Source organism: Culex pipiens, chromosome 3 (assembly GCF_016801865.2).
Source record: "Culex pipiens pallens isolate TS chromosome 3, TS_CPP_V2, whole genome shotgun sequence".
NCBI classification, from domain to species: Eukaryota; Metazoa; Arthropoda; class Insecta; order Diptera; family Culicidae; genus Culex; species Culex pipiens.
Window position 1 is genome coordinate 37,534,237 of NC_068939.1, and position 23,359 is coordinate 37,557,595.

The window sequence follows — 23,359 nt, forward strand, 5'->3', positions numbered from 1 at the left end:
GTGAAATTACTTCGAGCCTTCTAATTCGTGTATGTGAGTGTGTGTCCCCTTAAAATTGACTGTTTGTGAACTTGTGTCGTCCTTAGGAAAACAAATCATTCAAAAAAAACAAACCATTGACAGATATATCAGAGGTAGCAAACACCGGAACCGCAGATAACCTCCCAAAACGGAAGCCATCTTGCGCAAAACTTTTATTCGCGTATAAAAGTGAGCAGAGCAGCCGGTGCACCCTCACTAACAAAAATCTTCGCGTTTTATACACGCACATACCCTAACGAAGACGGTCCCACCCCCTCAGGAAAGTTATTCAGCGTGTCGTATCCTGCGGATGGAACAATCCCGCACCCCTGCTTGTTTTAGGTTGGTTGAAAAGTTTTAAATTACTTTTTTGAATCGATTCCACCACCCTTTCGTTTCTTTTAAGAAAATGGAAAGGATTCGTGGATTTAGATCTTTTGCAAGATATTGATTTTTTTTTTTCGGGAGATTTATTTCTTTATTTTATCAATTTCATACAGCAATTCCCCACGAAAACAGCATGATTCGAAAAAAAGTTCTCCGATCGGGCTCAAAATTTTTCTGGGGGTTCCTTGGCCGAAATAATTAGACCCGTATTTTTTTGTTTGGCCATTAGGGTGACCTACGCCGTGTTAGGGTGGTCTGAAAAATTGCAATTTTCGTCGATTTTCGCAAAAAACCACTTTTTTCAAAAAATCATATCTCCGCGCCATTTCATCCGATTTTAGAAGCAAGTTTGACTATTTAGGAAAAATAGTAAGAAGTTTCAAAAAGCTTGCTTAACATTTGAAAAGGTCGTATGAAAACTTAATATGCTGTTTTGAAGGTCTCGGAACTAAAGAGCCTATGTCTGAAAATATTTTTATCGGAGTGGTAAAGTTATGTTTTCGATACTCTGAGATACGATTTTTTGAAGATAAAAACTGGGCTTTCGATGCGCCATGCGCAAAAATGAGAAAATAACGAAAACGGGAAAAAAACGACTTTTTTCACTAGAACGGCGATAACTTAAAAATTTCAGCGATGACCTATACATGTTAGGGTACCATTTTTTTTGTAATTGAAATACGCAACTTTTGGTACCCTAACATGTATAGGTCATCTCTGAAATTTTCAAGTTATCGCAGTTTTAGTGAAAAAAGTCGATTTTTTCCGTTTTCGTCATTTTCCCATTTTTGCGCGTGGCGCGTCGGAAAAATCAGTTTTTATTTTCAAAAATTCGTATCTCAGAGTATCGAAAACATAACTTCACCATTTTTTGATATGTTATGTGAAATTTTCCGAGGAATCCGATAAAAATATTTTCAGACATAGGCTCTTTGGTCCCGAGACCTTCAAAACAGCATTTTAAGTTTTCATACGACCTTTTCATATGTTAAGTTAGATTGTTTGAAACTTCTTACTATTTTTCTTAAATAGCCAAACTAATCAACTTTCTTTTGCGTCTAAGACAGCTAAAATCGGATGAAATGAGAAAATCGACGAAAATTGCCATTTTTCGGACCACCCTAACACGGCGTAGGTCACCCTAATGGCCAAACGAAAAATACGGGTCTAATTATTTCGGCCAAGGAACCCCTAGAAAAAATTTGAGCCCGATCGGAGAACTTTTTTTTCGAATCATGCTGTTTTCGTGGGGAATTGCTGATATTTATAATTTTCTTCAAAAATTGAGCTGATTTTAAGTTTTGATATATTATAATTATTAGTTTTATTAAAGACACTTTACCATTGCAATGGCATTCGTGTCGTATTTTTAATGTACAAAATTCTAATTCGGTTTCTAAATCTGTGTTTTAAGCTTTGTAAGAGTAAGAAATTTTATAACGCTTTTTTCATTCTCGTTGAAGTTTAGTTTTGATATAGTACACAGCAAAAAATCCGATGATAAAATCGCATGCAAAAGCATGCACATCACCTTCGTCAAAAAAGACACTTAATATTACACACTGCATGTACAATTTTGTAAAAACAAGAAAAAAGTTGCAACCGACGGGACTAAAACCCAGCACCTACAGTAAGGACTGGCGCCTTAGCCCGCTCGGCCATCAGACCGATGAAGAATTCAAAGGATAAACGCATATATAAGCTTGATATTTCGGTCAAGTAGGTTTCCCATACTGATGGGTTACATATTTCAGGGTGTAATATTACACAGAATTTCATAAAATAATGCAAAACTTATTTTACACCCAGGCCTTTTACATGCAGCTGAATTACTACTTTATTTGCTGTGTATTTACCATATTTACCAGAAAAAAAAAGTAGTAATCCAGCTGCGTGTAAAAGGCCTGGGTGTTAAATAAATATTGCATTATTTTATGCAATTTTATGTAATTTTATACCCTGAAATATGTAGCCCATCAGTATGGGAAAACTACTTGACCGAAATGTCAATCTCATATATGCGTTTATCCTTTCCATTTTACATCGGTCCAATGACCGAGTGTGCTAAGGCGCCAGTCCATACTGTTGGTGCTGGGTTTGAATCCCGTCGGTTGCATTTTTTTTGTGTTTGCAAAAATTGTGCATGCAGCATGTAATATTAAGTGTCCTTTCGATGAGTGCTGGGATTGAATCCCGTCGGCTGCATTTTTTTTCTTGAGTGTACGAAAATTGTACACAAAGCGTGTAATGTTAAGTAACTTTTCTTACCAAGGTGATGTGCATACTTTTGATGGCGATTTTACCGTCGGATTTTATACTGAGTATATAATATCTTTTTTTTCTTGAAAATTTTTGTCTTTCGAACTCTTACAAAGTACATCACTCTTTCTTAAGTTTTAAATAATGTTCTTATTAGGGTGACCAGAAACGGTAAATACTTACCTTATAGTCGGGAGACTGTTTGATAGAGTATTTGAAGTAAATGTGGACATTTTGCAACAATAAGTGGTTACATTTTCTCCAATTATGTTTCATTAGCATTTTCTTGGTCAAAGTAATGTATATTTTAATGCTAGTAGCAAAACTTTTATAACTTTAGATTGGTTAATGTCATTTCAAATTCGTTTTCATTCATTCAATTTCAGCGAAATGTATTTTTGAGGCTTAAACTTGCACATAAAATTATGATTCGTTTTCAAACATTATTTAAAGTTTGTTGTCGGCTCTAGCCTATTTCAAGAAGGGAAGAAATATGAAATGACCAAGTACTTTCGAAGCTTAATTTTCTAAAAATACTGCTGAAAGTCATGAAACAACGATTTTTTAAAAATATATCTGTGTGGGTAATCAAATATACCATTTTAAATCAAAACTCCAAACAATTTTGCAATCCATATTATAAAAAATCTCATTTTTGAGAACAGATTACATTTGTAATCATCTGTAATGTTTAGGGCAAATGAATTTTCACCATTTAGTAGAACGTGTGAAATCCATGAAATACGGGTCTTTCCGCGAAATTCCGTGAAATCACATTAAATATTATATTTTTCTATCCAATACACTGAATTCGTTACATTTTTCAAACTTTTTTTCCAGATCAAGTAAGGTAAATCTTAAAAATGCTTATTAGCTGCACTTTTACAGCCAGTTTAATTTTGTCCAACATGTTGTGTTTATCCAATCTGTGCAAAAACAAAATCATTTAATCAACTTGTCGAAAATTGTTCAAGTTTAACTGTGAATGGTTACTAGATTTTAATTAAGTGATGACAATAATTTTTTTAGATTTTATTTAAGTTTTTTTGCTTTCTGATTTTTTTGATGATTTTGAAGATTTGTCATTTCCAGTAATATTAAAACTGTACTTCTGAGCATTCAAAAATAAACTTTTATCTACAAAACAACTCCTTCTAAAGAAAATCTTCACTCCAAGATGTAGAACAACCATTCCCCGAGAACCGAGAATGCCTTCATGAATAAATTAAATTTCTCCGCCACCAACCGAACCCTTCCTCCGGCAGGCTCATCTTCAACTTCATCCTACAAGGGGAAGACAAAGATCCAGGCCATGGAGAAGAAAGAAGAGAGCACGCGCCCGAGGACACGTTCCAAGAGGTTCTTCTCCAAGGGTTGCCTCAACTATACAAAGTTTTAACAAGCCCACTGCGGAAAAAGATAAATTATCCGCGCGCCAACCGTGGAAGAGGAAATCTCTCGTTTTTTGCTCGTAATGCTTGCGCGTGTCAGGAAGAGGAACCTCTACCTTCTTGTTTAGAAGAGCGTGGATTTATCTGGAGAAGGGGTAGTTTCAATGGGATGTTGGGCGCGTGTCATCTTATGAGGTTTAAAAAGACGAAAGTCAAGATTTTTGACCATTACTTTTAAAAATTTTAGAGAAGAAAATGCATACAATACTTTAAAAAAAATTGCTGGTTTTAAATTCTAAAAACAATTGTCAACAACAAAACAAAAAGAAAATCCCATTTCCTACCGACAGTGAAGCACGATTTGGCACACAGTTCACCAGCTTGGTTGAAAGCGGGAAGTGAAAATTTATGCGCGCGAATAAATTGTCACTGGGAGTTTTCCTCACTTCAGGGGGAAAACTCTCGGGAAAATTGTATACATATTGTGTGCCGTTGCTGCTGCTGTATGCCGAGCACTCAGGTTCGCGGGCCACAGGAAATCTGGGCGAAAACCATCAAACATCAGTTTTTAGGGTAAAAATATAAAAAAAAAGTTTATTTAATTAAAACAATTCGAAGAAAATGTAAACTACGTTTTTATCAAATAATTAAACATTTAAAAAAAAGCAACAATTGCAGCACTCACCCTAACTTTACCAAAAAGCAATAGAGGCAGCATCTGGGCGGCGCGAACGTGAAAATCTGTAAAAGCCAAGCAGAAAAGCACTCACCGTCGTCACCGAAGACGACGCCATCGTTGGCGTTGGAGCTGCTTCAAAGTATTAACAAGCTAAGAAGAACGTGGCCGGGATGCTGCTGGTGTTTGAAGAAAAGATGGTGCAAAATAGGGTTGGGTGAATAATATTATATTTTTTAGAAAGGTAAACTAAACCCTTCAATTTTAAAATTACAGCCAGGTATAAAAAAAAGCTTGAAAGGTATTTACGACTGCTTTTTAATATTAACATAAAACTGGTAGTCATTTATAAATATTACTCATCATCAATTTTCAATTTAAAAAAAAAATTGAATTTAAAAAACAAGGCTTAAAAAAAGGAGTAAACCCTATTTCCCACTCCATTCTTCCAACTTTCAAGGATTCGCAAAAGAATCCAATTTCACAAAACCACGTTTCGCGCACGTTTCTCCCACCTTACATCCCACTCGTAATAGCTCCCAGGATTAACGGTTGGAAAATAAGTAACAATATTTATTCGACGCTAGCAGCCTCCAACGCTCGGCAAAAGGCTCAACTTTCCGAAACGTGTGGGCGTAGAAGCCTCGTCGCCATTTTCGGCATCTCCGCCGTCAAAGTTTCCCCGAGCTTGAAACTAATTATATTTGAATATATTATTTCTACTCGGCAACTCGAGTGAAGAAGCCAAAAGCATCTCTGTTCCCCCATCATCTCTTACACCATCGCGTTGAAGAAAATGGGGTGGCTCCCACCCCAAAATTTCCACCCACCCCATTTCTAACAACAAGTCTTGCCAGAATCCACTTGCGGGCGCCGTTTCCAAAGTCGAGATTTATTAAATTTATCGAGTTTTGCGAAGAAACGGTGCGCGGAAACTCCCCCGCTGCGAGTGGCTTTTTTCCACCATCTTGGAAAATCTAGAAAATTACTCGCGCAATTGCCATGGCATTTTCCTCTTCGTCGGTGTGGTGAGGAGAAGCTCCGCGTAAATGGATGCTTGTTAGCAAATTCCCGGCAAAATATTTCCTATGGCTTTGCGGAGCTTGCTGGTGGAGCTCGAAAACCTCAAACTCTTGTTCGAGGAAATCGCTATCGACGCGAATATTTAAAATAGGGTTTGGGTTGAAAATTTTCAACAAGCTGATTAAATTTCTTGGAAAAGTGCTTCCGTTAAGACAGCTTTCCAAAAATCCAATATGATTATTAAACTACCCCTAAAAAAACATCCAACCCTCCAACTTTCACGAAAAAACTGAAGAAGCTTCCAGCGAGGGTAACCCCTCTCGATTGCCTACATTTTGGCGCATTCCTGAAAAGTGCTGTGAGGTAACGCTCCATGGAGACGCATGGTCGTTCGTTTTAAAAATGTTCATTTTTTTACTTCTGTATCTGTTTGGAAACAAAAAAAAAAACAGGTTGTGTACATCTGAGTCTGTGTTTGTCGGACCCAACCAGCTGGCCAGCTTGGTCAGCGCGCCAGCGCAACCTAAAAATAAATCCTTGGACGTGCAAAACGCGTTGACTCAAGCTTGAATAAATTTTCACCGCACCGGGCGAAGATAGCGCTGGAAAATAAAACCACGCAAAATAATCGAAGCCAATAAGTTGCTTCATAAATCAAAAAGAGACAGTGTTTTGAACTTGAATCAATTTTTGATCTTTATTTTCAGTCCAGGATAATACATTTTCGATTAAGAGACTCGCACTTAACATTTTTGTACCTCAATCGTAATAAAAGTAAAAAAGCAATTATTTTATTTTTGAATGTTGCTAATTTCAAAATAAAACAGAGTTCAGTTGGAATACGTTAAAAAAAAGGTTTGTTTTAACTTTATTTGTACACAGAAAAAAAAGTGTAGATTTGGAAGGTGAATAATACCTCTTTAATGATGTAATTTTACCTCAATTAAGACTTAAAATGCGACATTACACCAGAATAGTGGTAAAATTACACATTTTCAGAGGTAAAATTACACATTTTTTTCTGACATATAAGATGTACCCCTTTCAAGATGTAATATTACCATGATTTTTTTTTCTGTGTATGTAATATTCCATCAATTTATGTGGACTAAGTTAAGTTACACATGAAAAGATGTAATATTGCAGATTTTTTTTTCTGACACAAAATCTGTCAACATTCTAAGGACAAAGAAGGACCAGGGTGTGCACAAAAAAATCGAATGCAAGCCTGGGAAAGAACACTTTAGTGCAAAAAAAGCATTATAAAATGCTTCACACATTAGAACAGTTCATTTTCAATCATTAGTTAAAAAAAGATTGAAGAAAAAATTTTGATCGCGAAAAAAAACTATTGGTTGGGACTATTGGATTACTTCATGTAAAAAAAAAAAAACAATTAGAAGTAATTAGACACGTATTTTTTTTTTGACCATTAGGGTGACCAACGCCGTATCAAGGTGGTCCGAAAAATTGTCATTTTCGTCGATTTTCACAAAAAACACTTTTTCCATAACTTCGCTCCAATTTAATCGATTTGAGCTGTCTAGTGCGCAAATGAAAGAAGATAAGTTTGACTTTCAAGGAAAAATAGTTGAGAGTTTCAAAAATCTAGCCTTACATTTAAAAAAGTTATTTGAAAACTTCAAATGCCGTTTAGACATTGGCGATTTTAGTTTGGTTTAAAACAAGGGTGGTTTACTATTAGGGTGATTTTGAAATTCAAACTTTTCAGGAATATTTTTGGGATTTTTTGTTTTTTGTTTTCTAGAAAGTTGTTGGGGTTGCCAATTTAAGCTACTTTGTCGAAGGCACCAACATTTTATTTTATATTACATAGAGAAAATCTCTGAGCGAAACTTCAAAAATAAGTTTTTAAAACGAATCAATTCAGGGTTAAGGTTTAGAGAAAAATTTGATATTGATATTTGGGACACTTTTAGAGCTCTAAAAAACAAACATTTTTATTTTTGAAAAAAGAAGCAAATTTATTTGTAAATTTATTTGTAAACCCAAAATATGTCCAAAAATCGAAATTTTGACAGTTTTGCTCAATTCTGAGGGCAGATTCGGATTCAGCGGGCAAATTTACATGGAAAAACGTACATAGTCCAGACTCGATTATCCGAAGCCTCGATTATCCGAAGTTCATGAACATTTTTTTCTTAATTTTTAATTTTCTTACTTATAACATAAAATTCAAGTTCTGCGACCTCATTTGAGTCGAATTTGAAAAAAGCATATTTTCAATATTTTAGCACCGCCATTTTGGTCGTCATCTTGGATTTTAAAATTTTGAATCACTTTAGAGTAGTTTGGGGGTTATACTTAAAATCGACAATAAAAAATAAGACAACGAAAAAGAAATTGTGATTCGATTATCCGAAGTTTCGATTATCCGAAGTGAAATTTTTTCAAGGCCTTTCGATATTCGAGTCTGGACTGTAGTTGGATTTATTTTTAAATTTCGTTAGGGTGGTCCCAAACCTGTACCCTGAATTCACATGTTTTTTGAAGGCTCGCTCATTTTTTTCGAAAATTGGTCTTAGCCATAAGTTAGCTTTTCAAAATCACCCTAATCGTTAACCATTCTATTTTCAACAAATCAACCCACTGAGAATTTTGGCTCGAGCCTCGAGTCGACCTGGCTCGAAATCGAGCCTGAATCGAGTCGAGGCTCGAGCCAAAATTCTCAGTGGGAAAAGTTGCCCCATTCCATTTGCAACAACTATTCTGAAGACACCAACGCTCAAAAACTTCAACATTTTTCGGAAAAAAAACTATTTTTTACTTAATTTTGCGATCTGGACCATTATGCATTGTGAAACAAAATCATTAAGATTAGAGCACATTTCAGAAAATTTTAATGTTTTTGCAAAATTTGAGAAAAAAGCAATGTTTGGCACAGTTATCAGCAATATCATCAATAAAAAAAATAAAATAAAAACATTTAATTAAGCACCACATGGATCATCAGTCAAGAAGGTGACTAGCCAGTGAAATTTACCTTTTGACTTTCTGAACACCGAAAACTAATACAACATCATAATATGAACGAGTTTTTTTTTAAATATTATTACTTCAAAAGAGAAAATAAAGAAAACTTATCAAAACTTTTGCCACAAAATTTTGCGTAATAAAACCTAGCAAAAAATAACTCACAGTTCATGGCCGCCCAACCCGCCCCAAGACCATTCCGCTTCGATTGAACTTGAATCCTCACGGCGATGACCCATCTCACCTTCTAATAAATTTTATTTCGTTTCATTCAAATTTTCATCGCATGGCCCTCTGCTTCTTGCGGGGGGTATCGGCGAGTGGATCCCATGGCCGTGTTGGATGCGCGCGGTGAGTTCTATTTTAAATCGCGACGACTAAACATTTCGCCTCGGGACTCTGACGACGATGCCCTTGGTACACGGTCACCAGGGATCCAAGGGAATTTTGAAAACCGAAAGGTGTTGGCCCGTGGCCCACACGCTGCAGTGCAGCACATTTTGCGCAGGGAGGAAAATTGTGAGGGAAAAATTGCAGCGTTTTTTTTTTGTGGAAACGTGCTGTACCGTGACTGTAGGATTTTCCCTTTATTTTGTCACGGTTGAAATTCAGCCTCAAACACATCTGGCGATGCGAGGAAGCACGTTTGCATTTTTATTTTTTTTTGCTTTGAACTCTAAAATTAAGAATTTGTGAAGGTCGCCCTTTTAAATCGAGCGTTTTGTTTTGCTTGAGTTTTCACTATCATTATTCTTTAGACTAGAGATGGGAGGTTGAAACGAGAAAATTGATTGCCACATAAGTTAGGGAAAACATACGAGGCTGTTAAATAAAGAAACAACTGTTTATCAAACATATATGTTTGTTTGCTTGTACGTTGTTTAGACTATTACACAATAAAAAATCTTGGAATGGGTTCCTCCTAAATGTAAGACAAAATATGTAATTTTACCTCTAAAAATTGTAAATTTATCATGTTCAAAAAGTACAACTCAGACAAACGAGATTGAAATTTTTCGTCCGATTTCTGTGTTTCTACGCATAGGGGAAATATACCCATTTTAAGCCTAATAAGCGGTCGCGTTTGAATGATGCTGGATGATCTGGAGTGTTCCTTGAAATTTACTAAAACCAAGTACACCAACGAGTAGAGCAACTTTTTGTGACGTTTCTGTTTATTTTCACTTTTATTAAATGTCATGCTATTCCTTTTACAAGCATTTGAAAAAAATATTTCCCAAATGCATTCTAATCAGTCGAGTGCATTTGGCCACGCCCATTTTCCTATTTTCAGCTTAGTTCATTTTTTCTTCCAGGGCCCTTTTGGGTCTGCTTGGTGCTGCCAAAATTGATGAAATTTTAAGCGAACCCTCACGAAAAGTAGCATTTATAGAGAAAATTTCCTGGCATCACTGGCTCACTCCAACAGGCGCTGCTGGTGGTGTTGGTGGCCACCCTTTGTTTTTTATTTGCCTTCGCTTCTCGCTCGGTTTTCTTCAGCCTTCGATTGGAATGGGTCGTCAAAATTCAAACGTCAAAAGACTTGGCGCGTTTGTTTTTTTTTATGGCGCTTGCTTATTATTTACATGTTTCGGGATTATTTTTCAAGTGAGTGACTAGCTAATGTGCAAAAGATCATGTTGCCGGTAGTTGGAAGCAATTTTGTATCTTAAGCGCTTTTAAATCGTTGGCGCAACTGAAAAGATATTGATGGCGACTTTCGTTAAGCATTTTACCTCTGATCTTGCGTGTGGATGTGTGTGCCACCAAAATGATGAGAAATGGTCTCGCAAAATTATGATCAAAAGTGCATTAAATTTGATCTTTTTGGCCAGTAAATGACATAAATTTGCGTGCTTACTTGAGGCGGTGCTGTTGCTGGTAAGTTTATAGCCTAAATAGTATTTTTGGAGCTTTAATCGAGCATCAAACTCTTCATATGACGAAGATAGGTGTTTGATTAGAAAGGGTATATTTCCCCTAATTATCATTTGGGCTTGAAAAGTAACCAAAACGAAGTTGGAATGTTTACTTTTCAAAAAATCAGCTCCCAATTTCTCAAAATTCGACCAAACTCCGTCATCCTGTCATCGCGTGCGACCGCACACCGACCGGTCATTCAACGAACACACGACAACGGATGCTTGACCGAAGTTACCAGAGTTGTCTAGTTTCCGAAGAACCAGAAAAAAAACATCCCCCAAATAACATCCATAAGCTCCCTCTCACACACGACATGTCTCGTATAATTTTAGCCCCACATTCGACCGCGAATTTATATCTTTATGGCATACGCCACACCGGAGAGATGTCACCGCTTTTCAACCCAAGGGGAGCGAAACTAAATTTAGTTGCCGCCACTTTGGGTAACATATACTCTGATGATAAATGGGGTCACAATTTCGAGCGGGGCGCCGTCAGTTTGTTGAAAAATTTCAGACAATTTTGCACACTCTTAGAGAAGCTGGAGAAAATTGCAAGATTGACAAAATGAAAGAAATTTCGAAAAATAGAACGATTTTCCTCCATCGGAAAAACTTAAAAGACGAAACCAAGTTGGAAAAACCCAAATAAACAAAAACCAATTTCAAAAAAGAAAAAAAAATGTGACCGAGCGAGAGTCAGTCAGTCAAATAAACAAGTGTTATGAATGTTATGCAAAAGAAGACTTTTTTTTTCATATTTATTTTGCGCCATTTGCCCATTTGCGCTGATTTGGCCAACTGCCCGCAGTCAAAAGTCGCGCACCACGGGCTGCGGCGGGGGCGTCTGGACAGTCAAGTTCGGGGGCTATTTGTAACTTTTGCCAGATTGGCGCGCAAAGGATTTGCGTCGGTGGGCAGATGGATTGCTGCAATTGCACATATGGATTAAAGGAAAATCTGAGGAAAAATGATTGGGCCAATTCAAGTGCAGATTATCGTTAGTTGAGGATTGAACGATGAGTGAAGAGTGTATTAGTCATAATTCCTTCCCTCTAAGAATTGCCTATCTTTTAGCTATTTTGATTATTTTGCAGGTTTCAAATATTTTTTAAATCCTCAATAAATACCTCTAGTCTTAAAAAATATTTTCAACATGCTTTAAGCAGAAAATTATCCACAGAATTCATCAGTTTATTGGTAGTCCAATATTTTTTTCCAAATTGTTAATTTATCATAACTTTCATAACTTTTCTTGTCACACGTCGCTTTTTGACGTTCCGAGAAAAACACGTTTTAATGTATGACCTTAAATTACCAACAAATAGAGCACGCAATGTAAACAATGACAAATACACATTTTGTTTGATTAAATTTGGAGTTATATTTACAAATGTTTCCCGTAGTCGGGCATGTACGTGTGTCAATCGCGTTCTGAACTGAAATCCCCTTTGCCCTTTGTCGCACGTACAGCAATCTTCAGGGTGTGTCAAGATAGCACGACAAGATTGAAACTTCATTCATATGAAAAGTGACAACAATGCACGGAGTTTTTTCGGTTTTTATTGAACATCGGTTAGGATTGAATTCGAATTTTGGGGAACAAACCCAACAGTTTCTTTTAAAAAAATATGAATGTTTCTTTCCAAAGCCAAAAGTTCTTGAGGTACTGTGTATACTTCTTTTTAACAATCAGTATGTTTTCGCATTTAATTCAAATTTGTATTTGACAAATGGATCATTCTCCGCCAACTCACTCAGCACTTGCCCCGACCCCTCTTCGGTTTCCGTGAAACTTTGCTCTAATGTGTAATTTTGGTTCCTAATTACGACCCGAGGTCCATTTACCGATATCTCGTGACGATTGCTAAGCACGACCCCTTTCATTTTTCTGGATTTTTGCTGAGACAGTGATTTTTAGCTTGATATTTTCTTGTCAAAGTAGGATGCCCGATTTATCAATTCAAACTTGAAAAAAAAAATCTGAAGCAATATCTCAAATAATTGAACGATGGCATTAAGTTTTTGCTAGCAATCTGATAAAAGTTCTTTAAAAATGCGTCAATTTTATTGAAAATTGAATGATTTAGAAACAATAGAGTCGCTTTTCTGTTTACTTTTATTATTTTAATAAATACATTCATTTCGTTCAAAAACTAAATTCATAGCTGAAAATCACTTAATTTTAATTTGGTTACTGCAGTCCAGACTTGATTGTCCAAAGCCTCGATTATCCGAAGGTTTTTATGGGACTTCGGATAATCCAATCATAAACAATTTATTTGTTTTATTTTCTTATTTTTAACATCAAAATCGAGTTTTGCGACCGCAATTTAGTCAAATTAGAATAGTTGATTGCTATTAAATTACCAAATGCTTTGTCTCAATACAGTCCAGACTCGATTATCCGAAGCCTCGATTATCCGAAGTTTCGATTATCCGAAGTTTCGATTATCCGAAGGTTTGTATGGAACTTCGGATAATCGAATCACGAACAAAAAAAATCCCTTTTATCTTTTCCTTGTATTAAGCATCAACTTCGAGTTCTGTAACCGCATTTTAGTCAAATTTGATTACAGTCATGCCTCGGTTTTGCACCGCATATGGGGGATGCAAAACTGAGGCGTGCATAACTGAGGCACAGAGCTTATGGGATTTTGGCTAAATGGGAGACATTGGCTGTAATCGTATGAAAAATCATGCAAACATCAAAAAATTGTAGTGTTTTGATATCAGGATGATGGCAGCTATCCATTGCAATTATAATGACATGAAAATTTTCACAAAAATACGTATTTTTCCTGTATTTTGAAAATGCCAGTTTTTTTCTCTAAAAAACCTCAACATAATTGTTATTGCAATGAAATGATCGGATTTTTCGTACATTTCGAATGTAATACCATTTATTTATTGATAATACTCAAAATCTTCACAAAACTACGTATTTTCGAAAAAAAAATACTCAAATGTTCAGTTTTTCACTATATGAGTATCAAATGATCGGGTTTTTTTGCAATTCGAATGAAATAACAACATTTTTTGAAAATACTAAAAAAAATCAAAAAAATCGTATTTTCGAAAAAATACTCTCAATTTCTGTTTTTCTCGATTTGGGTAGCTATAACTTGTGGAAATTTTGAGTATGTTTAAAAAAATATGTTATTACATTCGAAATGTATGGAAAATCCAGATCGCTTAAAAATAATTTTGAATATTTTTCGATAAACATGGCATTTTCGAAATACAGGTAAAATACGTATTTATGTGAAAATTTTCATGTAATTATAATTGCAATGGATAGCTGCCATCATCCCGATTCCAAAACACTATATTTTTTAATGTTTGCATGATTTTTCATACGATTATAGCCAATGTCTCCCATATAGCCAAAATTCCATAAGCTCTGTGCTTCAGTTAATCACTGGGCCGTGCTTAACCGAGGTAGCTGAACGAATCAAAACCGGGGCAATGCAAAACCGAGGCGTGCAAAACCGGTGCATGACTGTAGTTGATTGGCGATAAAATAATAAAATGTTTTTTTTTTTATATTTCGTCTTTGGCCCGAAAGTGACATTTTTCAGAGGCCTTCGGATAATCGAGTCTGGACAGTATTAAATAACCGCCATTTTGGCCGCCATCTTGAATCTAAAAATTCTTAATCAGTTTAGAGTAGATTACGGGGCATACTTAAGCTCGACAATCAAAAATAAGACAAAGAAAAAAATCCTGATTCGATTATCCGAAGTGAATTTTTTCCATGGCCCTCGGATAATCAAGTCTGGACTGTGTTTGGTAACTATCACGCCAAAAATCTTGCTAGCAATTTGCCTTTATACATTTTTAATGGAGAAATACTGAAAAATCTTATGTGCGGGTGCCTTCATTCGAAAATATTTTAAGAATTTATCAGGGATTTGACAAAAGAAAGTAATATGAGAATAACAAAGTTTTCGAAATAAAGAAACTAAAAAAAAAAATGATGAAATTTTGATGTGTTCAAAGAAACCGAAACACTTATCATAACTTCTCCAGCACTCGTCTCAACGACGTACTTGAGCTCGAAAAAATTCTTCAAATTTCCCGCAAACATCCCAATCAACCCCAATACAATCCTCCCACCGCGAACATTCGCGAACTTCCACCCGAAGTGACCATCTCAATCCAACTCAAACTACCCAATTTGTCTCTCCGTCGCGACCTCGACCAACTCTACCCTTCATAAATTACGCGCCATCGTAAAGGACCCATTTTCCGTCCCTTTTGAGTCAGAGGTTTTTTCTTTTTTGCGCGACATTTTCCAAATTTATCGCCCTTTTTTCTCCTCCGCCCACGACTTTTCGCTGGTAACCCTGACCGCGCGAAAACCACGTTTATTGAGCACTTTCCCGCGAGGCAAACTCGGAATGGTCTTCGCTGCTGGTGTACAGACCGTGTTTACACAAACAAAACCAGTTGTGGGAGAAAAGAAGGTTTTCGGAAAATCTTTACATTTTTCCGACTTACGCGAGTGTGTGAATGTTGAACGTACCCGAGCAGGGGTAAATAACACGGGAATACCAAATTTTGGTATTACTTGGGCAAATAACAGCGACCAAAATGTGCCCTTGGTTGCCCAGTAATAGATGGTAAAATACCATGAAATCATACCAAAATCTTGTATGTGGAAGGGCACAACAATACCAAACCATGTTATTCCAAGGGTAAAATAATACCTCAAAATAAAACCATTTCAATACCAAGTTGAGGTCTTCTGGATTTGTGAACATTGCTTGTATACCAAAACTTGGTATTGCCATGGTTTTAATTTTGGGTATTCCCGCGCCCTTGGAAAATCATATTTTGGTATTCCTGTGGTCTTTCACATACATGATTTTGGTATGATTTCATGGTATTTTACCATCTATTACTGGGCAACCAAGGGCACATTTTGGTCGCTGGTATTTGCACAAGTAATACCAAAATTTGGTATTTTCATACCATTTTTAGTGCAACAGTTGCAGTTAGTGAAAAAACGGAAATGATCCATATGCAACAGCCAAATCTACTCACCTGATGATTCCATGTTGTTCTTAGTGATATTCTTCACCACACCGAATGCATTTGTCATTGATGAACGGCCTGTGCTTGAAGTTCTTGAAGCTTCTGAAAAATAACAAGATTGAAAAATAAGTATTATTGAAATGAAACTGGATTGAAATTCACCAAAATTCAATAATCTGTTGATTGACTCGTTTTTCAAAGTATTTGGTTATCCCAACTTAGAGAAATTTCAACGTTTTTGAAAAAAATATTAGTGGGTATATCACAAAAAAAATTAAATCAGCTTTAAATAACATTTTTGGGTTTCAAGTAATTTTAGCGCAAAATTAATTAACTCGTCAAAATTTTTAAAAAATTTCTCATAGTTTCAGAGAAAATTGATGAAACCTTTCAATACCAAAATAATACCAAAATCATCATGACTTAGAAAATTTTCCACAATTTCAAGTCATTTCTTCAGGGGGTATATCAAAAATGTTTAAAATCAAGTTTGAAATTTCCGGTTTTTAATGAAAGCATTCCCTTTGAGACATCATTTTAGCGCAAAATTAATTATTTTGTCAAAATTGGTCAACATTTTCCCATAGTTTCAGAGGAATTTGATAAAACACTTTAATACCAAAATAATACCAAAATGTGCCATCCTGACTTAGAAAATTTTCCACAATTTCAAGTCATTTCTGTAGGGGGTATATCAAAAATGTTTAAAATCAAGTTTGAAATTTCCGGTTTTTAATGAAAGCATTCCCTTTGAGACATCATTTTAGCGACAAATTAATTATTTTGTCAAAATTGGTCAAAATTTTCCCATAGTTTCAGAGGAATTTGATAAAACACTTTAATACCAAAATAATACCAAAATGTGCCATCCTGACTTAGAAAATTTTCCACAATTTCAAGTCATTTCTGTAGGGGGTATATCAAAAATGTTTAAAATCAAGTTTGAAATTTCCGGTTTTTAATGAAAGCATTCCCTTTGAGACATCATTTTAGCGCAAAATTAATTATTTTGTCAAAATTGGTCAAAATTTTCCCATAGTTTCAGAGGAATTTGATAAAACACTTTAATACCAAAAGAATACCAAAATGTGGTGTTCGACCATTGACAAATTCTGCAATTTTGCAATATCAAAACAATACCTTAAATTGGTATGATAGCACATTTTGCTCTTGCATAATCCTTAAGACAAATTTTAAAGGGTCCAGGAATACCAAAATTTGGTATTGATACCAGAGAAAGGTATTATTACGCATTTCCCTTGTTATTTACCCATGCTCGGGTACACAACAACAAGCAACTTATTTTTCCCTTTTTTTCCACGCCCGTCGACGGCTTACTCATTTTATGGGATTTTTGCTTTGCCTCAATATTTTTTTCTGGTAAAAATAAGGAGTAACGTCTGTTACTGCTACTGTGTAAGCCGTTACGCACACATACATACACATTCTCCCAAACTTATTTTGTTGACCAACCGCGCAGATTGACCATCCGATCCGGATCCGTTGGCCAGTTGCTCGCGGGATTCACAGCGAAACGGTTAGTGGAACCAGTTGACCAAAACGCGTTGAAAAATATACTGAAAAGTGACTGAAATAACTTAGTGTTAAAAAACGCGAACGGAAGTCGCTGGAAGTTTTTTGGACTGTTTCGAAGATTGTGACTTGTGGTTGTGGAATAGCGCTGTAGCAAGTGCCCAGAAGGGAAGAAATGGCCACCATGTACCAGTACCGGAACCGATCGCCGTCGTTCGTGCACTTTGCCCAAAAGAACGAGAATTACGATGAAGCGCAAATTGCCTTCCAAGTAAGGGATATCCGCTGGAGAAGGTGATCGAGGGTTGGTGATGATCGTGGTGCTGGAGTTCAAATCGAAGAGTTAATTACAGAAAAATATTACAGGATTTTAGTGTACTGTTCCTGAGTAAATAATTTTGCAATAAAAAAGTTGACAATCATTGATTCAATCAAGCAGAAAAAAAAAATAAAAAAGAAAATTAAAAATGTATTCTTGTATGAACCGTAATCAAAAAAATGTTCAAATTAAACAACAAAATTTGAACTGTATGTTGTATGTTGAACTGTCCAAGTAATGCAATGAAATCGTCAAACACTGTGATAAACATATCAAACAATATCATTTAGTAAAATAAGAAAGTAATTCAAATGGTAATTTTGTTGTATAAATTTGTAAATGCAAATTTACAACAAAAATAATTACATGTTATTTTGAAAACATTTTCAATAGTTATTAATATTTATTACATAATAGCTTAAAATAACATAACTTGTTAAATATTTTAATAATGTTTAGTATAAAACACGTTTAATTATTTATGTTCTACATCGAAACAGTATTTTGCGATATTAAAATTATATTTTAAATATCTGAGAACAAAACTATATATTTTCCAGCTCATGCTCGCTGTTCCGAACATTCAATTTCAGCTCAAACTTCAATAATATCAATCGTAATATCTAATTGAAAGATGCGATTCAATTCAAAATGTATGAAAAATATTTCATAAAAGTGATTTAAAAGTAAGCCAGTAATAAATTTTCATATCCTTTTGGACAAAGAAAAGGAATTGATATATGATATATGATATGATATTACGGAAAACAATTTCTTAATACTCAATCTTTTTCTTGGTCTTGGATTTTTTTCAAGTCTTACTTTCAAAATATATTTAAAAAAACAAAATCCTTGAGACATGATAGCAGTATTGTCTAAAGTTTGCAAAATACCTTCGAATTCTTATTAAAATTATTAGTTAAAATATTTAAAAAAAATGCAATTAAAAAGGAATCAATACAGGAAAATGTTCTATCTATCAAATTAAATGCTGTTTAAATTCCTTTAAAAATATCGTTTCCTGAAAAAATGTTAAATCGTAAAAGTTGTATCTTAAAATAATAAACAAACCCTGTTTTGTAAAAAGAAATAAAGAATCAGGGTGAACTCAAATATTTTGAGAGAAATATAAGTGTTGCTGTTAATTCGAAAATGAAATAAATTTACTTCATTTAGATTTCTAATCATATCACATCAACTTATAACGTTGTTGGAATATACATTCAAATAATAATAAAAATAAATAATACAAGTTCATAGTGTAAAAATTGAAGCAGCATTATTTTTAGATTGCAGTTCTTGTTATGATTACGAGCTGTGCTGTATTTGAAAAAAAAGATTAGGATTTTTAAATAACATCAACTGAACATTTTTTCTTAACAGATGCATTCCCTTTTTTTAATCCACAGAAAATAGGATTGAAATTAATTAGTTGATTACTTTATTGAAATTAATTTATGAATATGCTCTACATGCTTATCCCGCCCGTGTGGATCAATCGGACCGCGCACTGGACTCACAATCCGGAGGTCGCTGGTTCGAATCCCGCGGCGGGCGCTCTAAAATTCTTTGTGTAAATATGGGTATTCGGCGCCGTCGCTCCGTGCCATACTTTCATACACTTAGGAGCCCAGGGCGGCGAAGTCCCTGTAGATAAAAAAAAGGAAGACACTAGTGGTTGGTATTAGCAATGGTGGCCGACAGCTATGAAATCAACTTCGTTTTTTTTTTCATATGCTCTACACAGCGAAATAACTAAAATGTGGAACTTATAAAACATGATGGTGTAATAATACTTCTTTTATTATGTTATATTACCTTGAACCTTAAACCAGATTTATAAATTCTACATTTTATACCAATAAAATTACTTTTTTCTGAGGTGATCCTATTCCTTGAAGAAATATTACAATATTTTTTTCAGTGCAAGTAATTTTTACTTGAAAGATTACACTAACTTAAGTGTTACATTTTAATCAATTAATTATTATTTTTCCAAAATCATTTGTACAAATTCCGAATGGTTGCGTATCAATTCTTGCCATCCCGAATAAATTTCCAACATCTACAAAACTACAGTATAATTGAGTTCAGGATTTGACAAACAATAAGAATTAGAGGGTGACGATTCTCGAGATTTTTCGGGAATCGAGAGTTGTATTTTGCTATTTCCTGGGAATTCCCGGGACCCGGGAGTTTTTTTTTAAACTATGCAATAGTGCCAATAATTTAACAGAAATGTAATAAAACGTTAATTTAAGTAGCCTCGTTTTATAGTTCACAGTTCTACATTTTGTTATATTTTTCTCTGAATTCTAAAGCTTTTTGCATGAACTTGTTATTAGTTTTTAAAAAAATTAAAATAAGCTTATATATAATTTCCCAGTATCTTTATTTTTGCAATATGATAAATAACGACTCAAAACAAAAATTTTAAGTTGTTTTCCTTCTTGGGTCAACTGTTATTAAATAAAGAAATATTTACCTAGAAAATATTAAATGAAGAGTTGCAGAGTTATTTTTCTAAAATGTAATTTAATATTGAGGTTGATGTTAAACCGGTTTAGGCCCAAAACTACTATTGACGTCAAAAAGGAAATAACCTTGATACAGCGAAATTAACTTAGGCCGTTGCAAATATTTTTCAGTTAATGTCGCCCCCCCCCCTGGCCTGAAAAATCAGGGGGCAAAAAATTATTTTTTCGAAAAACTTCAAATTTCTATGAAAATTAAAGTTTAACTGAAAACAAAAATTTTCCCGGGAATTCCCGCTCGTCACCCTATAATAAGAATCAAACTTCAAATCAAACCTCCAATAAAATAAGTTGCATAATACAGTCAAATACACAACATTTGAGTAACAGATCTACAAAAAACGTGATTTTTTTTTTTTGAATATTTGATTTAAATTGTAAATTATTGTGACCCATTCGTAAAAAAAATGATTTCTTTGGTTTAAAATCGACATTTCATAGATTTTTAAGACTCACATGATACTTTACAAAAAATCTAGACTCCACTTTCCACCCATTTCGAGCATCAATAACTTGACGGATCGTGTCAATCTTCTTTTTTTTTGCCTGTCAAACTTTGGAAAGTCATCCATATCCGTTGACCGTCCTACTGACAGGGGGTGGACACCTAATGACTCATTAAAGTATTTATACGGAGGTGCATATATGCCGATGGCGTCCCACACAAATGGTGGTCAATTAAAATGTTTTCAGAGGATTTTAACCCAGCTGAAAATCATGGGCTTTTGCGTCAGCCGCGTCAAACGCCATAAATCATAGAACCTTTCAAAAGACCGCGTGCGCACGCGAACAACATTTTGCTTCATTGTAGGTTGTGTTTATAAAAATGCCGGGGAAAATCTGAACGCTGAAAATTTCTAGCTGAAGATAATCGCGAAATGGGTGGAATAATCCAATTCGAGCGTGAAAGAGTTCCAATAAAGTTACTAAAAATAATTAGGTTACTTTAAAAACTTTTCGAAGGTGGTTTGATTGAAGAAATTCAAAAAGATTTTTCAAAGTTTACTAGAATAACTTTAAATACACACCAATTATGTGCAGTGAGTTATACCCTAGCATAAAAGAGAACAACGTGTTACTCTTTACGTAACAGAAGCACTTTGTTTACAGTCAGCTGCCAATATTTATCCAACCGCTCTGAAAGTAAACAAATTTAAAACATTACCGCATTGCGCTGTACAGAACTGGCCGGGCAAGCTTCTTCCAACTCACACCGTTTTTAGCGAGAACTGATTGGAAAACGCCACTGAACTGCTGTTTGAAAACGCACTTTTTTACATTGATTGTTTTAATAACTTTTTTTCAATTTGTAAATTTATTTGATTGCATTTTTATTTTTTTCATGATTTAAAAACATTTTGTGAAACTTTATTTATTTTAGTTAAAAGTTTTTATTATAAAGTGTTCTTTTAAAGAAAGCTTCATAGAATCAAACCAGATCTGAATTAGCATAATTATGAATATATTTCACATAGAAGGTCTTGTTTTATTTCAGGTGCACGAAAAACAATATGTTTAAAAAAACTTCCACCAACATGGTAAACAACGTGTCTTCATAACATATTTTCAAAAAATAGTTGCTTTCCAATGCGTCACTATGCTACAATTTATTGACGTAATTTCCTTCGATAAACAAAATCCGTCCTCGTCAAGGCTTGATGTCTCCGAATTAAAAATATCCTGGTTTAGTTTTTCCGAGATTTATGCGAAAAACACGTTTCACTTTTCAAAACAACCACACTCGGTTCCGAGGACAGTGTCCCGTCTCGTCACAAGACGGCATTGGCACAGATCTTTGACGAACCGGCTGATCCCGTCGCATACCAGTATGTTTACACGCCAAGGTTTTAAAATAAAGTGACTACTTGCGGGCACGTGGCCTTCACCGTGTCGGTTTTGTTTTGTTCTACATATTATTTTAAGTTTGACACGTTCTGTTTGTACGTTGAGGGAGTCGGTTGCCAAGTGATAATCTCTTGAGGCACGGACAAGTAGACTCGTTCGAGCATTAACGGTCAATTTAAATGTAAAATTAGTTCCGCAAAGGCTCACCTAGAAACCGGTGGCGCTGTTTTGACATTCCTTCATAATTGGAAAAATGCTCACCAGATTGCGCTAGTTTTATGGCGTTCTCGTCTGATTGTCTAACATTGCATAGATTTGTGGGTTTTAAAAAAGTTAAAAGATTTCGTACCATTTCGCGCAAACTTCCGAGTGGTTTCGCTCGCTCATCGCGTCTATTTTTGGCACATAATTTACATAACGAAAACGATATTTAAAACACAGAAATCGCGCGTCTGTTTGCAGAAGAACAAATCCGCACAGCTACCTCTTGAGATATCCCTGTCAATGATCTGTGCAGCGTTGTTTTCGAGGTTATTTTTAAGCAAAAAAAAACATTCCAGAACAAGATTAAACGACTCGCTGAACTGTCAGAGGTTGAACTTCATCGCATCATCACCAACAGAACAAGTGCCTCGATCAACTCGAACAAAAATACGAGAGAGATGTGTGCAAACTTAACCATTTTTTCTGTGTTTTGTGTCCTTTTTTCTACTTAATCCCGTTACAGCCGTACCGTACCACTCCGCTAGTCCTTCCCGGAGCCAAGGTATCGAAAATGGATGCTCTACCGACAGAATCCTACCTCAGACACCACCCAAATCCAGCCATGCGTGCACCACCACTACATGACTTCTCAGACACACTGATGAGACAGAAGGTAAAAAGGGCACCACCCTATACGGTGGTTAAGGGGAAGTTACCCTGCCGCTAGCCACACGAAAAAAAAATACACAAAACCGTCGAAAATGATCGAAATCAGCTGCCGCAAGCTGCATTCGATCGTTTTCGACCCGCTCCAACCCCACATGTGACCAATTTACAAACAATCGATCCCATTGTGTCCGCACAGGTCGCCGAAACCGTTATCCATCGTGTCATTGGAGAGGAGCCACCGAGCGGCCCGAAGGTTGTCCAAGTTTCTGGTTGAGACTTGCGTTTTTTTTATTCTTGAATTTTGTTAACTTTTCCACACTTTTGAATAGTTTTCTTCTTCTTTCAAAAATACACTTTCTGCCATACAAAACTATACTCAAATGACAACTCTACACTCTGTGATCCACCGTATTACAATTGTGGATACCTTTTTACAAATACAGTTTGGATTTGAGCTTCGTGTTTGGACAAACTCCTCTTACTACACACAAAATTTACTTTCTTTCGTTGTGTTTTCTGTTTTGTTTTCTTTAAATTCATTG

At 35.3% G+C, this 23,359-nt stretch overlaps 1 protein-coding gene across 11 annotated transcripts in view; it reads left to right on the top strand.

Annotated features, from left to right (window-relative positions):
- Window positions 1-23,359, top strand: part of LOC120415768 (PDZ and LIM domain protein 3) — a 64,933-nt gene that overhangs the window by 35,348 nt on the left and 6,226 nt on the right. For 6 of the 11 annotated variants that reach the window (XR_008212379.1, XM_039577378.2, XM_039577381.2 and 3 more), the window contains 2 exons: window positions 22,672-22,821; window positions 23,014-23,070. The exons of 2 other annotated variants lie outside the window; for them this stretch is intronic. Coding sequence is in view for 8 of the 9 variants with exons in the window: in XM_039577378.2 (XP_039433312.1) it covers window positions 22,672-22,821; window positions 23,014-23,070 (207 nt within the window). In the remaining variant the exon portion in view is untranslated. The remainder of the gene's footprint in view (window positions 1-22,671; window positions 22,822-23,013; window positions 23,071-23,359) is intronic. 3 more of the 11 variants (XM_039577383.2, XM_039577382.2, XM_039577380.2) reach the window with 1 other exon arrangement.